This window comes from Pongo pygmaeus, chromosome 1 (genome assembly GCF_028885625.2).
Source record: "Pongo pygmaeus isolate AG05252 chromosome 1, NHGRI_mPonPyg2-v2.0_pri, whole genome shotgun sequence".
In the NCBI taxonomy this organism is placed as follows: Eukaryota; Metazoa; Chordata; class Mammalia; order Primates; family Hominidae; genus Pongo; species Pongo pygmaeus.
The window spans coordinates 120,105,560-120,122,895 of record NC_072373.2 but is presented as its reverse complement, the minus strand read 5'-3'; the positions used below and the strand labels follow the sequence as shown (position 1 = coordinate 120,122,895).

The 17,336-nt window shown below is 42.5% G+C and overlaps 1 protein-coding gene across 1 annotated transcript; it reads right to left on the bottom strand.

Moving 5' to 3' along the window:
* Positions 1–6,439: 6,439 nt before the first annotated feature.
* GNAT2 (G protein subunit alpha transducin 2) lies at positions 6,440–16,271 on the bottom strand. The gene is made up of 9 exons (XM_054437331.2): positions 16,101–16,271; positions 13,613–13,655; positions 13,187–13,328; positions 12,001–12,158; positions 9,664–9,792; positions 9,326–9,455; positions 7,298–7,451; positions 6,685–6,892; positions 6,440–6,587 (listed from the first exon to the last, which is right to left on the bottom strand). Exons 1-8 carry the CDS (start codon positions 16,216–16,218, stop codon positions 6,702–6,704), a joined length of 1,065 nt encoding a protein of 354 aa, XP_054293306.1. The 5' UTR covers positions 16,219–16,271; the 3' UTR covers positions 6,440–6,587; positions 6,685–6,701.
* Positions 16,272–17,336: the final 1,065 nt, after the last annotated feature.

The window sequence follows — 17,336 nt, the reverse complement described above, 5'->3', positions numbered from 1 at the left end:
TCCACCCACTCAGGGCAGTTTTTTTTCTGATACCATATCAGGCCTAGGCCTGGGCTGACTCAAATCTTCTCAGGAATAAGAGGTAAGAAGGAATGTTAAACAGCAGTAGTTACCTGGGGTACATGGTTAATTTGATTTAGCAGATTCTTTGGCTAAACCCTAGTAAATTAAAATGTCTGAGCCAGGTCATGGGAATATACATGTTTTTAATACATTCCTCAGGTGATTTTGATGTAGCCAATCTGGGCCAACATTTGGGGACAACTGAGTAGGACCTAATACAGGTTGAATAGCCCTTATCCAAATCTCTTGGGACCAGAAGTGTTTGAGAGTTCAGATTTTTGTGAGGTTTTGAAATATTTGCATTATATACTTATTGGTTCAGGATTCCAAATCCAAAAATCTGAAATCCAAAATGCCCCAGTGCGTGCTTCCTTTGAGTGTTATGTTGTTACCCAAAAAGCTTTTGATTTTGGAGCATTTTAGATTTTGGATTTTCAGATTTGAAATGCTCAATCTATATTAAAGATCAACACAAGCTGAGCACAGTGGCTCATGTCTGTAATCCCAGCACTTTGGGAGGCCGAGGTAAGCAGATCACTTGAGGTCAGGAGTTTGAGACCAGCTTGGCCAACATGGTGAAACCCCGTCTTTACTAAAAATACAAAAATTAGCCAGGCATGGTGGTGGGTGCCTGTAATCCCAGCTACTTGGGAGGCTGAGGCAGGAGAATCGCTTGAACCTGGGAGGCGGAGGTTGCAGTGAGCCGAGATGGCACCACTGAATTCCAGTCTGGGCGACAGAGTGAGACTGTTTTGTTTTTTTTTTAAGTCAACACAAACATTGAAAATAAGCAACTTCAGTGCACAAATAACCTCAAAATCACTAGTGAGTGATCTATTTTTTGCCAATAAGAAGTACCATTTGTACATGACTTAAAGTGCCTTCCACCAAGAAAATTATTGAAAACTGTTGGGTCACATAACATTCCTACACTTTGGATACAGAGTATTTAGTTTTATACAAAATAAAGACAACAAGAAACCTAGGATGTCCAAACATTTATTTCATTTATTTTACTGCATTTATTTATGCAGTGAAAATTGAAAGATACACCAAATTAAAGATAAAACCCTGTGACAGTTAACAGTATATGTAATAACATGAATATTTATTTACACTTGGTAGAGAAAGCAAAGCTAGCTAGCTCTAAACTAGAATGAAAGTCGTTTTGAAATGGGTACGGGGGTACATAAGGGGAATGATTGAGTCACATGTAAAAGCCTTTGTATGCCCAGTGCTAGTGTTTTCCTGAAATCTAGTGAGAATCACAAGGTACCAGAAATAATCAAATATTAATAAATATTAATACACTGCTGGGATAGAAGTATCTCAGTGTACCAGCATTCACTAAGCTATAAAATCTTTGACAGCAGGAATATTAAATTATGAACAACCTGGTTTATCTGTCTCCTCTTATCTTTTACCTCTCCCTACCTCCAAAATTCTCCTTGGGTTATCCAGACATTTTTACTAAGATGCTTATTTATATGTAAGAGAGATTTCCAGTAGACATAACAAAACACAAGAAATTACCTGTTCTGTTTATTCTTGCTCATGTAGGGTAAAGGTCCTGAGACTTCTCAGAATCTTACGAGGTTGGAGAGTTGTTTGGAATGCTGGGTTCTGGTCTTGTCTCTGCTTCCAACTAGCAATGGAATCTTGTGTATTCTTTCAGTCTTACATCACTCATCTGTTATCTAAAGATGGACTAAATTATTCCTTCCTGCTGTGATATTCTGTGGTTCTCATCAGATAGAAATAACATATTTGAAAATGCTTTCTAAATGTTATGATACTCAGGATTATACTGCACAGAAAAAAAAAATCCAAAGGCAGCACCAACAAAGGTATTCAACGTAGCTGGTGGTCTTTTACAGCATTATTTTGCCCATATTCATTTTGAAGACCTGAAATGGAGTTGAACTATAAATTGCTCTAAAATTCATGAAGCAGGGTGAAAAGGTCTTTGCTTTGTTTTACATTTAAATCCAGCTGTCTATTTTCTGCTTATACTAGTGCTTTTTCATGGCAAAAAGACATAAAAGTTCCCTTCTGCAGTCTCCAGTGTCTTCTGACCTCACAGAAATGTCTTCATGCTTTTACCTAGCAGGACCTCCAGAGGCTCTGTCACACTTGCAGTCCCTGGCCCAACACCGAAATCCTGCTGGAATCTGTGCTCTGGGGGCTGTGCCGGGTAGAGAGGGCAGTGGGAGGTAAGAGCTCTTCACCCTTCACCACCTTCTCCACCCAGCATGGCCGGCACACTTTGGTCTACGGCACATCTCCAAGTATAGAGTGGGTTTTGAATGCTGTTATGTCTCACCGTGGGGATGGGAAGGAATACTCTGATTTGGACTATTTGGAGGTACATGTGAGTGGATTTTATTATCAGAGTAGGAACTGTTTCAAGTTAACGTGTCTTTTATGTTGCTTTTAAAACAACTTTTGTGCCGCTTTTATCCATTCTTCCTTTTATCCACAGAAATACAAATTTCTAATTATAGTGTATTTTTTCTATTTTTAAAATTGTGATAAAGCATATATAACAAAATTTGCCATCTTAAGTGTACAGTTCAGTGGCATTAAGTACATTCACACTGTTGCACAGCCATCACCACCATCCATTTCCAGAACTTGTTTTCATCTTCCTGAACTGAAACTCTGTACCTGTTAAACAGTAACTCCCCATGCCCCACCTTCTTTCAGCCCCTGGTAACCAGCATTTTCCTTTGTCTCTATGAATTTGACTATTTTAGATACCTCATATAAGTGGAATCATAGTATTTGTCCTTTTGTGTCAATCATATTGTATTTTTATCTAAAAAAGGAAAACTATCAGATTTATGTGAAATGTAACGTAATTTATATTTGATTTATTGTTAGTAATGTCTCTTTAATCATGCTATGCTAGGGAAGTAAATTATGGTGTCTCCCTCTAAGAATATGAAGAGGAAATTTTACCTTCAACAAACAAGCAAACTTAGTTATGTTTTTGTGATTTTATGCTATTTTCATATTCTATTTTGAGATCTATTTGTCTTAGCTTGGAGATGGTTTTGTTAAATGTCCATGATTTAGAGATGGCATAATGAAAAAATGACCAAGAATTTGTTTGGGAATGGGAGGAGCTTAGAAGAACGAGAAATTGGCTTTGATTTTATAGTGTATGGTGGTCTTTTGGTAGCTGGACATCATCACAGGCTTTGGATTGAGAAGACCTGTCTTGGAGTTCTAGTTCTGCTACTGCCTAGCGCTGTGATCTTGATGAAGATACTCTTCCTTCCTGTGCTTCAGTTTTCGATCTATAAATTGCTAGTGATGGGGCTGGAATATTTTTAAGTTTGTTCTAACTTTAGCAATCTTAAGAATTAAGGTTGCAGTGCCAGAAAATAGGGTTAAATATTTGTTTCTGATCTGGTTACAAAAAAAAAAAACTTGATGGCTTAAAGTAAATAAAAATTCAACAGTACAGTGTAAATTTAAAATGAGGCAAAAGAAAGATAATGACAGCAGAATATATGACTTAATTTTTATTTTAATCTTTCTTACAGCTGTTTTATATAAGAACTTTTCATGAATACAATCAAAATGTCCGTGAGATAAAAATAAGCTAATTGTGCAGGAAAAGTACAAATGCACTTTTTCTGCAGCTCTAACATGTAAGGTTTGGGAACAATTGTTGGGCCTGACAAACAGTTGAGCTAGGGTAAGGGTGAATGCCTTTTCTGGAAGCCTATCAATCAAGAGCATTGAGGTGAAGTCCTCTTACCTTTAATCATGGGAGAGCCCATTCTGGACCAAGAGTTTGAGAAAATTATTTTGACTTTGTTCTAAGGTAATAGGTGAATGGGTGCTCAAGGGCCGCTGTTGCATTTCATGTAGACTTGCCAGAAGAGTTTTAGCTTGAAAACATCATAAGATGAATATAGGCAGATCCCAACCTCAGTAAAAAAACAGCTATAGAATGTTGCTCTAGCCTCCAAGATGAACGCTTTACATAATGTTTGTACAAGGTGGCTTGTGTGAGTTTGTTTATAAACCAGTTAAAAGTTGGGATATCCCCCAGCTATCCCAAAAGAAAAGGACTAAATACAACCATGTTTTAGTCTGCTAGAGACTTGTGTTCTGACATAAGACCTGTCAGAAGACCTGTCCCGCTGGCTGTGCTTCTGTACTAGTACTATAAGGCAGGTTCTGTGTGAACATTAATAACCAAGGATCGTGAGTTAGACTTATAGTTCAGTCGATAACCAATTTGTACCTAGATTGAAAGACCAAGGAAAAGTTAATAAAATAATCAACAATCTGGTACTATTTGAGGGAAAGTAGGGCTATCCTATATGGAGATGGAATAAATGGGATAAATTATGTTTGGGGCCTGAATAGACAAGATCATAGCTTGCATAGTGAGGGTTCTTAACCTGGGGCTTCAGAGCTCCAGAGAGTCTACAAAGAGACTATTTGATACGCTAGTTTTCTTTGTATTTCTCTGAATTTAATTTTATGTGTTTAAAAATATGATGATGAAAAGAGGTACATGGTTTCATCAGACTGCCGGAAGGATCCATGATACAAAACAGATTCAGAACTCCTGTATGTTGAGTTAAATGGTTGGAGCATGATATTCAGAGTAGTTCCTGAACAGCTCTTGAATATGAGAAGTCTTTCCCAGGTTTTTTGTTTTGTTTTGTTTTTTTTGAGATGGAATCTCACTCTGTCGCCCAGGCTGGAAGTGCAGTGGCATGATCTTGGCTCACTGCAACCTCTGCCTCCTGGGTTCAGATGTTTCTCCTGCCTCAGCCTCCTGAATAGCTGGGATTACAGGCAGGCACCACAACGCCTGGCTAATTTTTGTATTTTTAGTAGAGACGGGGTTTTGCCCTGTTGGCCAGGCTGGTCTCAAACCCCTGACCTCAGGTGATCCATCTGCCTCGGCCTCCCAAAGTTCTAGGATTACAGGTGTGAGCCACCGTGCCCGTCCAGGTTTGTTCTTTGGCTTAAGTTTTTTCATCAGCAGTAGCCAGAGTAGTTTCTCGGATAATTCTCCCAAGCTGCTTTCTTTTTAGGGGATCAGAAAGACTATTAAGTGAATTTAACTTTTATAGCTACAAATTTATTCTTAAGTGTATTTCAAGCTCATATGGCTCTCTAGTATTAATATTGCTAGTAGCAGCCTAAGTGTGAGTGGGTGTTTCTGGCAAGGAGCAATTTCCATTTTAATTGACATTTTCTTCTATGTACTAAATCTTGGATGCCAAGAGCTTTCCTCACTGGTAGTTGTAAATGCTAAATCTATATACTTAACTTCATCCCCTTCTGTCAAGATAAATGCAAACTTCATTTCCCCTCAAAGGAGTTCAAAGGAAAACTTGTTGGCGTGTTTGGGGAGATGTTGTTTTCATCCACCATCACACGGACCCAACTGCAAAGATTTTCAGTACCTAAAACAAGCTCACCTGTCTTGGTTCTTCTGAAACATGTAGCAGTTGAAAAGTTTAGAATTGTTTACTTGTTCCAAATCCTATGATAGAGAAGTGGCAGCAATACATTCATTAATACTCTAAATGAGAGTATTTGATGTCCTCTCAGTTTATTCAGGAAGTATCTTATGTAGCTAAGAAATATTTGTAGAGATAAAGGTCTGTTTGATAGCCTGGGGGCAGAGGGATAATGTTTGCTTAATAAAGATGATCGTTTTGGGACATGCCTTAGAAACTAATAAACTCGCATCTCCTATCCAGTGATCCAGATCTCTGAGCTAAGGCACATAGAAGTCTGTTAGTAAAAAGGGAATGGCAGGTTTATTTAGGTTTGGTTAATACTAGTTTTTTACAGACTATAGGAAGCCTTGCTATTTTGCTTGGAATAGTTTGTTGCAATAGTTTATTCTAAAAACCAGGTGTTGAATTTAATATATGGCAGCTTTTATATAGGATTTATTTCTGTGACCCTAAGCACAAGCAGGCTTTTTTTTTTTTTTTTTGAGACAGTTCTGTTGCCCAGGTTAGAGTGCAGTGGCGCAATCTTGGCTCACTACAACCTCTGCCTCCCAGGTTCAAGCGATTCTCTTGCCTCAGCCTCCTGAGCAGCTGGGATTACAGGCGCCCGCCACCATGCCCAGCTAATTTTTGTATTTTTGGTAGAGACAGGGTTTCACTCTGTTGGCCAGGCTGGTCTCAAATTCCTGATCTCGTGATCTGCCCACCTCGGCCTCCCAAAGTGCTGGGATTACAAGCGTGAGCCACTGTGCCCGGCCTGCACAAGCAGTTTTTATGTGCCTTTCCTTCAGTTATGTTCATGCTCCTCAGAATAACCCTGTAAAGTAGGTAGGGAAGTCATCTTCATTTTATAGTTGAAAGACTCAAGACTCAGAAATAAAGTATTCACATTTTTGTATTAAGTTGGAAAACCAGTACTGGAACCTGGGGGGTCTTCTAACTACTGGCCTGTGCTCTTTAAGCTGCAATAGCTATCCCACTTTGAAAAGAATGTGTGAAACACAGTTGCAGTCATGTATACTCCATCTGCAAAGAATGGATTCATTCTTCATGTCATGGTATATTGACTGTAATTTTCTGTTTTTAATTACCCAGATTCCAAGCCTGTTTATAGAACTTATACCTGAGGAATGGTGAGGATTAGAAGAGGCCGCAGTCCTTGAGGTTTTCTTTGATGATAATATCTGTAACTGCATCAAACACAAATTTGACATTCTGTGTATCTGTAGCACAGGTCATGTGACTGTAGATTTCTTTGACATCTTTTCGCATATTGAGGTCAAGGAACTGGCTCTTGATGTAATTCCCCGCATCATCATAGGAGTTGTTACCTGGTTTTCCAGAAAAATAGTGAAAAAGTAGAATAAATGAACCCTTGTTAGCTGCTGACTCACTTTAGGTGATTGACTTGATCCTTGAAATGTTGTTAGACAACAGCAGTTGGGGGCCTATTTTGGAGGGAAGGTTCTCTATTGCACTCCAGTGTTTCTCACTTTAGTTGAAAAGAAATTGAGGAGAGGTGTCTCTCCACCTTTGGTTTTCAGTAGGTATCATATGAAGTCAGTGGCTCTCCTGCATCTAATGCCTGCTGTATTCCAGAGTTTCTGAATTTAAACCCTGTAACTGTGCCCAAGGTTCTCCCTTAAGTTCCTTTGTGTCACCTTGGCCTAAAAAATGAGACAATTGCCAGTCACTACTAAAAGGCATTATTATTATTTCCAGCCCCTGACACTTACCATCATACTCTGGAAAACAAATGCTGAGATGGACTTTCTTGATTTTTTCCTCAAAGAGGTCCTTCTTGTTGAGAAAGAGGACAATGGAAGTAGCCGCAAAGAACTTGTGGTTACATATGCTGTTGAACAGATGCAAAGACTCATGCATACGATTCTAGTAAGAGGAAACACCATTGGAAATATCAGATTTGGCTTACAGAATATCTACCTACTTCCTGCTCTTGTTCCCCTTGGAGAGACCAGTGCTTCAAATGTAAAAAGCAAGACAGAGAACAGCTTATCTCTTTTTAATGTACCAGAGTAAAGCCAGAGAGATGTGGGATCATTCTAGTTCCCTATCTTTCTAATAGCTGTGTGACTTGTGGAAAATTATTGAGCTTTTTCTGAGTCTGTTTTCCTATCTTATAGGGTTATAATGAAAGCTAAATGAGATTGTGTATGTATAGTGTCCATGATAGTGGCTGGCATATAGGTCTATAATATGTTATGCAGATCTTTAGCAGCCAGGGTGCAACTGAGAACTTGACATTTTATAAGTAGTGCTGATAATGGGTTGAAACAGGCCCAAGTTAGCATGTGCCCATATGCATCTCCAGGATGATTTTGATAGGCTTCTTTCATGGGGTCCCAGATCTCAGTTTGGGCTACTTTGGTCCTGCTGCCACATGGTGAGGGTTAGAGAATTTCCCAGTGCCATACCATAAGCATTTCTGCTCTCTCATTTCTTTCTCTGATTGCTACTTAGCGAGAAGTCATGCTGCATATCTGCAGAGGCTGCCCATTGCCCCAGCCCAGCCTGCTTTTAGGGAGCAGGTCTTTAGGGTTTTGAAGTATACTATCAGCTGACTTGAGTTCAGTCTACTTATCTAATAAAGCAAGAACAATCCCATGTGTGGCTTTTTCCCCATAATACTCCTGTACAACCCTTTAAGGTCTCATAGACTTGTTTTATTAATGTCTCATAGGCTTTCATAAACCTCATAGACTCATAGACTTTAGCGTTAAAGATGGAAAGTCTCATAGACTCTAATCTTTAGGGTTAAAGATGGGAAGTGAATAGCTCTGTAAGACATTTTGATTAGACGATATTCAGAGTGCTCTAATGTGAAGTTAAAACTACCAAAGGGAAGGGAAGAGAACAAGCTGTGGCAAGGGATAGGAGTATCCCTTTCATCAGCAAGCTGTGGACCTCCATTTGTAAGCAGATGCTTGGGTGAAATTAACGTTTTTCACGCCTCTAAACTTTCCCAAATTCAGAGAAGGTCATCAGCAAGCTGTGGACCTCCATTTGTAAGCAGATGCTTGGCTGAAATTAACATTTTTCATGCCTCTAACTTTTCCCAAATTCAGAAAGCAGATGCTTGGGTGAAATTAACGTTTTTCACACCTCTAACCTTTCCCAAATTCAGAAACTGGCTGGGCTCCTACACTTGTCCTATAGAACTCCTGTCATGCCGAATTCTACAGGCTAAAGAGAACCACTCTTGGGTAGTCTTCCAGCTGCCAATTTAATTGGCATGAGAGAAAGCTGGTCTGCCAGTCTCTCCTTACTCCTATGGACAGTACATTTTTAGCCTCCTAAGTGGGGTTATTAGTTCAACCCTTCTATTATGTTGCAATGAAGATTCATATCATATGTTATTTTCTCTGTTCTGTCATTTTCATCTCCTTCCTTAGGCAATTTGGGAGAGTACTAAGTGTAACTCCTTTGCTTTGCCTAGTTGATGGTCCCTTATCTCTTTGCACTCAATTCCTCTTATGAGCTTTGTGATGTCCAAGTGATACTTAGATGTCTAATTTGAGACCAAGCTCACTCTCAGTAAATTTGGAGCTCTAAAATGCTAACCTAGAACCTGCAGAAGAAGTTGTTTTTCTAGAATTATTTGCATGAGACATTGATTGGTCTGCTGGAGGGCTGCTAGACTGAGATAGTACCTAAGTTGGGGCAGTAGAGTGACACAAGGCTTAAAGAAAGGGTCATGGGGAGAACTTGTTCTACCAAAGCTGCTTGGTGCAAAGGCCACTCACCACTTCGTCATCTTCCACCAGCACCATATCATAGGCACTGAGGGCTGCACAGAAAATGATGCAGGTGACTCCCTCGAAGCAGTGGATCCACTTCTTTCTCTCAGATCTCTGCCCTCCCACATCAAACATCCTGAGAGAAGAAGCAGCTATTTTCATAGGTATGCCCAACATATGACCTATATGCCTTTGATGGTCACCCCGTGAAGTGGGAGAGGAAAAGGGGGAGAAGCAGAACAGTAATTTAGATGAGGCTTCACCAAAGGCCAAGAAGCCTGCCTGTGCCCCTTTTCAGGATTCCACACGTGTATCCGAGATGCCCTAGGGAACCATGCACTTACCTGAAATTCAAGTCTTTGACAGAAAACTTGGTTTCAATGATGCCCGTAGTTTTGACTCTGGATCGCAGCACATCTTGCTCACTAGGGAGGTATTCAGGGTCTGTAATTCGTTCTAACTGGTTCAAGTAGCTAGAGAAAAGTGATTAGCATCAATGACAAATTTTCCACAGACGAGGCTAAGAGACGTAAAATGTATCTTACCCAAAGTCACACAGCTAATTTGGTGATAGAAATCAGGACTAGAAGCCATATTGTTAAATTTAGGATTCTTTCCTTCAAACCTTCATATGTCATTAACTAGAGGAAATGGGGGATGGACTGAAGGACAAGCCCATTTAAGGCTGGAGTTCCAGCGCATTTAAATCAAGTTAGATAAGTTTTCCTTGGGTTTCCCCTGACTGCAAGCTTTTGTAGATTTTTGAATGAGATTTAGTGGTTTCGGTGGGTGCTAAAAGTTCCATCAAGAGGCAGTAAATTGAAAGAGACTTTAAAGACATGAACCAATGCAGCACATGGACTTTGTTTATATCCTGAATCAAACTGGGGAGGAAACATTTGAGATAACTGGGGAAATTTGAACACCGACTTGGTGATATTTGATGCTATTAAGGAATTGTTAACTATTTGGGTGTGATTATATTCTTTTTATAAAAAGGGTCAATATTTTAGAGGTCCATAATGACATTTTTAGGATGAAATGATACCTGGAATTTGCTTCAAAATAATCCAGTAGGGAATGGAGGTAAAAAGAAATAAGATTGGCCATGAGTTGATAACTGTTGAAGGTAATTCATTATATTATTTCTACTTTTGTATGTTTGAAAGTTACCATAAAAAAGAAAAAGTTATTTTTAAAAAAAAAAAAGGCGGCCGGGCGCGGTGGCTCACGCCTATAATCCCAGCACTTTGGGAGGCCGAGGCGGGCGGATCACAAGGTCAGGAGATTGAAACCATCCTGGCTCACACAGTGAAACCCCGTCTCTACTAAAAATACAAAAAATTAGCCAGGTATGGTGGCGGGCACCAATATCCCCAGCTACTGGGGAGGCTGAGGCAGGAGAATGGCGTGAACCCGGGAGGCAGAGCTGGCAGTGAGCCAAGATCGCGCCCCTGCGCTCCAGCCTGGGTGACAAAGTGAGACTCCGTCTCAAAAAAAAAAAAAAAAAAAGGCAAGAGGAAGGCAGATGTGAACTGAGATGACTGAGAGGAGGAGGGAAGTACAAGTAACACAAGTGCTTATTGTATGCCAGGCATTTTAATGTTCAGATTCTCGTTTAAACTCCTAAGCCATCAAGTTTCATATCCCCGTTTTACAGATGGAGAAATTCAGAAGAGTTAAATACTTGGCTAGGGTCAAGAGAAATTGTGGTGTATTATGAAAAATATTCAGCTTTGTAGTCAAGCAGCCCAATGCAAATGCAGTCTCTGCCATTTATCTACATGACCTTGGGCAGTTAATTAACTTCTCTGAACTTCAGTTTTTCCATGTGTAAAATGAGGCTAATTAGAAAGGTACCGTCTACCTTAAGGTCTTACTGCGTAGATGGGTAAAGGGCCTTGAGATGGTATACACAGTACACCTAGCAGTGACTGGGCTTTCAGTGCTCTGGGAACAGTAAGCGATAGCATTATTACAAGATTAGGAGACAGATGGTTAGGTTAAATAAACTCAGGTTTGACTTTGAAGCCCATACTTGTCTATGATCCCATACTGTCTGAGGTAGGATTGATAAATTATGTCCCTTAGCTTTTTGGAAGCAGCTTTGCAATGATGGTACTAATTCCTGACCACCTTCCCTTGGTTTGCCCTTGTAGTTTGTGTCCCCTGCCTTGGCATCGTGACATAAGATGCTCTAGGTGTAGGAGACTCATTTCTGCTTAGTGGCCTAAGTAGATCCTAGATTACCAGATAGAAAATTCTGCCCTGAAAGAGCCATCATGAATCACATTACTCCTGCGAGAGCGTATAACAGAACTGCAGGGCTATCTTAGGGTTCTGGAAGGAGAGGCTTAGTGTACACCTCAATTAAGAGAACAGGGCTGAGGGCTACTAGGCAGAACACCTCTTTTGAATTTTGCATCTTCAGCCTTGTAGGCTGTAGTGAGCCAGTGTAAAGCAATATAAAATCATGACAACTGTGGCAGATCTCCCCATAGCATTAAATTCAAAACATTGCTGAAGCCTAACAAAACAGATCCACAGGCTGAATTCAGTCTGGGTCTCCAGCTTTCAATGCCTGAAATTTTGGGTTGGGTGAGATTTCTCCCAACCAGAGAGAAGACTGGCTAGAAGATTGCTTAAGCATCAACCCACCCTCTCCCCAGTCAGAGTCTTACTAAGATGCGGAGTCATTGAGCTGGTATTCTGCAGCTCTCTCAAAGCAGGCTTGCACCCCACCATCCTTCCACAACCTCCTAATGACCTCCACGAGCTCAGGAGGCATGGTTCCCTCCTCAATGGAGTCAGCCAGGTTGCTGAGCTGTCGCCCGTCATCCTGTAATGCAGAAACCTGGTTAAGAACTTCACAGGAGTAATAGCTTTCCAGGAGGCTTCTGGGAATACTGCTGAATGGAAATCATTTTACATTACTACGAAGACCTAAGATGGAAGCAGTATCCAGTGAAGATTCTATGTAAGAAAACATACTGATGAACTTTTGAGTATGCTCCCCAGATGCAGAGGGTGGCACTATACCCAGCCCTGGGGTGTGTCTAAAGCGGGGCAGGGGTCCCAGGTATTTCCTCTCTGGAGTTTCTGGCTTCCATCCTGAGTCTGAAAGTTTACCGCCACAAAACGTGGGGCCTCTGCTGCAGAGAAACTGAAAATGTGAAGGCCAGATTGACCATGAAATAGACAAGATAGAAGACAGGGACCCATCACCTTTGTTCTTCAGCGATTGAAAGCTAGAAAAAGGCCAGTACTAGAAGTAGGGATTTCACTTACAAAAGTTCCATGGCCAGGAACCCAAGGGTAGCAATTTAAATGGTAAAGTGAAAAAGCAGAGGAAGCTGTGAGCAGCTTTATTTTGTAAATATTTGTTATAAAGTAGGGTTTGAGGACAGGCACGGTGGCTCACGCCTGTAATCTCAACACTTTGGGAGTCTGAGGCAGGAGGATTGCTTAAGGCCAGGAGTTTGACACCAGCCTAGACAAGATGGCAAGACCCCTTCTCTACAAAAAAATTTTAAAAAATAGCTGGGTGTGGTGGTGCACACCTGTGGTTCCAGCTACTGGGATGAGGTGGGAGAATCACTTAAGCCTGGGAGGGTGAGATTGCAGTGAGCCATGATCACACCACTGCATTCCAGCCTGGGCAAGAGAGGAAGACCCTGTCCCAGTAAAAATAAGGGTGGAGGTTGCTTACTTCTCCAGGACTGCATTAAGAGTTTTGAAACTCAGCAGGTGGGATTTTAGTTACTATTTTTCTTACCCATCTTTCCATATAGTTTGTTGGCCTCTGGTGTGTTTCTTCTCGCTAGCGTTTCTGCTTCCACCCTTAACCACATAATAGTAATCACATACCGCACAGCTTGGTTCAGCATAGTCGATACCCAGTGTGGTCATGGCCCGGATGATAGCCAGGATGGACTGCAGCACATTTCCATAGATGATAGCCTTGAACTCCAGGCATTCTTCTGGTGAATAGCCATCCTGGTGAATGATCCTGCAAGGGGCAGACACTCTGTCTTTAGCTGGACCTGAGTAACCAGACCTAAGGGATTAGGAATTTGGGGGTATTTAAAGGATCATAAGAATCCTATCTCTCTGTTGCTACTGCTTTCTCAAAGTGGAGGGTGAGGGACAAGGGGTACAGATGAGGGGCATTGGAATCAGATCCTTTATACCTGGGCTCCTTGAGGCTAAAGAGCCTTTCACTTTGAATACCTCCACTGGCTGTACTGACTTCTTCACCCTATCTCAGTCTTTTGGGGCTTTGTTTCTACTCACTTCATCTGTTTGACGATGGTGCTCTTTCCTGACTCCCCAGCACCTGGAAGGAAAAATGCTTATGCTTTCGATTTCCACCAGTTCTCCTCAGCCTTCCAGGAGATGGCCTGGGAGAAGTCAGAGCCACTGCTTGCTTGGGGGTCTTGTTAGGGGAGAACACATAGGGATGACTGCTGCCCTCAATTTCTGGCAGGCTTGAGCTCAGGCCATTCAACCTGGATTTAGAGCAGTTTCTTAACTTCAGTACTATTTAGTTTGGGCTGTCTCATGCATGGTAGGATGTTCAGCAGCATTCCGGGCCTCTACCCACTAGAGGCCAATAGCACCCCACTTCCCTATTTATGACAACCAGAAGTGTCTCCTGGCCTCTACCCACTAGAGGCCAATAGCACCCCACTTCCCTATTTATGACAACCAGAAGTGTCTCCTGGCCTCTACCCACTAGAGGCCAATAGCACCCCACTTCCCTAGTTATGACAACCAGAAGTGTCTCCTGGCCTCTACCCACTAGAGGCCAATAGCACCCCACTTCCCTAGTTATGACAACCAGAAGTGTCTCCAGACATTTCCAAATGACCACTGGGAGGCAAAATCTCCCTGTTGAAAACCACTAACAGATTCAGGGGGAGTCCTTTAACATTTCTCCTCTCTGCCTATTTTTGACTCAGGAGAGTGATCTTGGGGTAGGATTGGAGAGAGCTGGATCATTTCACCAAAATAACTATATTTTCGTCACCTTGCTGGTTCCCCCTTTTTTTTTTTGAGACAGGGTCTCAGGTTTGTAGCCCAGGCTGGGGTGTAATGGCACGATCTCGGCTTACTGCAGCCTTGACTTCCCAGGCTCAAGTGATCCTCCCACCTCAGTCTCCTGAGTAGTTGGGATTCCAGGTGTGCAACATCATGCCCGACTACTTTTTTTTTTTTTTTTTTTTGAGACAGTCTTGCTCTGTCTCCCAGGCTGGAGTGCAGTGGTGCTATCTTGGCTCACCGCAACCTCTGCCTCCTGGGTTTTAAGCAATTCTTCTGCCTCAGCCTCCTGAGTAGCTGGGACTCTACAGGTGCATGCCACCATGCCTGACTAATTTTTGTATTTTTAGTAGAAATGGGGTTTCACTATGTTGGCCAGGCTGGTCTCAAACTCCTGACCTCAGGTAGATCCACCCATCTTGGCCTCCCAAAGAGCTGGGATTACAGGCGTTGCGCCACTGCATCCGGCCGTTTTTTATCCCCCCCATAGAGACAGGTTTTCACCATGTTGCTCAGCTTGGTCTTGGATGGGGCTAAGTGGGTTCCCTTTATTGACTAACGTGTCCTAATGTCCTCATTCACACTCTGCTCTCCCCATCAAAAACTCATACCTTCTAGTACTGAGTTTATACTACCCTAATGCCTCGACCTCCTCCTATTTCGCTTGTGCTTGTTCCCTCTAAGCAGCTTATCCTGAATCTAGAAGAAATCTGCTTAGGCTTAAAAGATCTCTCAGTGGCCCCACCATCTCTGTTTCCCCCTGTGTAACCTCCTGGGCTCCTTAGAGTCTGGTCCAGCTTACAGAGATATGCTCCTTTAGTGTGTCCTTACGACTGTGCCACAGATCAGCTGGGGGAAAAGAAGGTGCCTTAGCCTAGTGCGTCAGCTCCCAGATCCCTTATGGGGGCTTGGAAACCCAGCTCAGGCATCTAATCTTCTGCTACGTAGACCCTACCTGCTCCAGCTACCCTACTTCTGTGGTACCAGTGGTTTGTTTTCCTAAGCCACGTGTCTCAAATGTTCTTGTCTTGGTTTTATTTACAGCCATGATCAATTTCCCTGATAAATTGAGGTGCTTTTATTTTCTCAGCACAGACCAGTGATCTGCTTAGGAGCTCATCAAGTTGATGAACCTTCCATCTGGCAGGGGCTTTGCAGGCAGCTATTGAATAGAGAGCCAGGAAGGGACTGCTGTACATAAAGACACCATTCCTCCTTCCTCAGGGCACCCTACTTCCAAAATTTTTACTGAAAGCAAGAAGGAACCACTATACTTGGCAAAAACCAGTGGGGCTATCTCTGGGACTGTTGGCACTGACTGTATGGTGGGACTTGTGAGCCTGTTGGTGAGGGAAGGTCCTGTTCTCTTCTGATTTCTTGGCTTAGAGTTCTCTGCAGATTGGGTACAGTCTGCAAGTCCAGGGTCCTTGAAGCCAAAAGGATGTGTTAGGTTTGGTTAGATTTGGAAATGGGTGGGCTCATGGTGGCCCTTGCACTATTCCTCGCTCAAGAGTAGAAAAACTCTGGAATAGCCTTGGCATTCTGGATCCCCTTGGGGTGGCTGTTTAGGCCCCATATTAACTCAGCTCTAGATCTCCTGATCCCCTAGCCAGACTGTGTAGAGGAGAGGAAAAATGACCTGCCACCCCTCCTTCCCATGGGGTGAGGTAGAACCCACTGACCCTTCAGGAAAGCAGGAAGGACCCCTGCCTTCTCTGGCTCATCTTCCCATCTCACTCACCCAGCAGTAGCAGCTTGACAGTCTTGGCTTCCTTATCAGCATCCTCCTGCAGCTTCTTTTCTAGCTCCTTGGACCTCTTGGCCAGTTCTTTGTCCTCAGCACTGGCTCCACTTCCCATATTTGCCGTCTTGTCAGCTTTTTCAGGCCCCTAATCCTCTCCCGTAAGGTTTCCTGTATGTGAGATGGAAGAGAAGGAAAAAAGTTGGGATTGAGTATCCCAACTTGGCTCCCCTAAAAGCAGGTCTGTACGATGCCAGGTGAGAGAGCAGGCTGTAGGGTCTTGTACTCTGCCTACATTGACTGAGACTCCCTACTCCAACTGGAGACCTACTTCTTAGTCTAGGGATTGTAGCCGTTATATCTAGCAATGTGATAGGTCAAGCCAATTAAGAGCTTTGTCAATATGGCAAGGGGTAAAGACTCAAGTGTTTCTGTAACTAGGGAAATGATCTGCTGGGTTCTGACGGAAGGATAGGATGCACAACCACTTCCATCCTTTAAGGGGCTCATCCCCTGAAAGTCTTTTGCTTCCTTGGATTTATTTGCATCATAGAGCTACAGATTATGGGCACATATGTAGAAAGCATTCCTTATGTTGAGCCTCCAGATTATAAGGTCTTGGTTTCAAGGGCTTCAGGGTATCAAAGCATACTCATTTACCATAGGCTGGTCCTGGCCAGGAAATTTGTTTTGGGTGGTGCCCTTCCTTGGGAAGATTAGGAATGTTTCAGCTCCCGCAGTGGCTGCTGCTCCAGGAAGCTACTAGCATTGTTCCTTTGCATTGGCCCCTCTCTTTGTACTTCTGTTATTAGCACTTATCACTTCATATTGTACGTCGTTTTACAAATCTTTTCCCTCACTGCATTTCTCCCCCTGGAGCTCAATGGACCAAATCTGACTCATCTTTGAACCTCTCAGAACTTGTAGTTTATTCGTGGATCAAAAGGTTTGGTGAATGAATAAATGTAGGAAAAGGGTGTATGGTGAAGAGAATGGGGTTGCTTCCCTTCGGCCCACTAAAGCCAGCTGACTCCCAACTTCACTTCATAAATGAACTTTGCTGGTATTCAGTGTGGGGTTTGTGCTGCCTCACACAACAAACTCTGCTTCTTTGGGAAATTGGACTCCAGACTCTGGCTTCTCAAAGGTTGGGGCAGCTCTCTCTCCTTCTGGCTCTCATCCCAGCTGCCCTTTCCTGGGGAAAAAATGAGGGTGCAGTCTAGCAACTGCCTTACA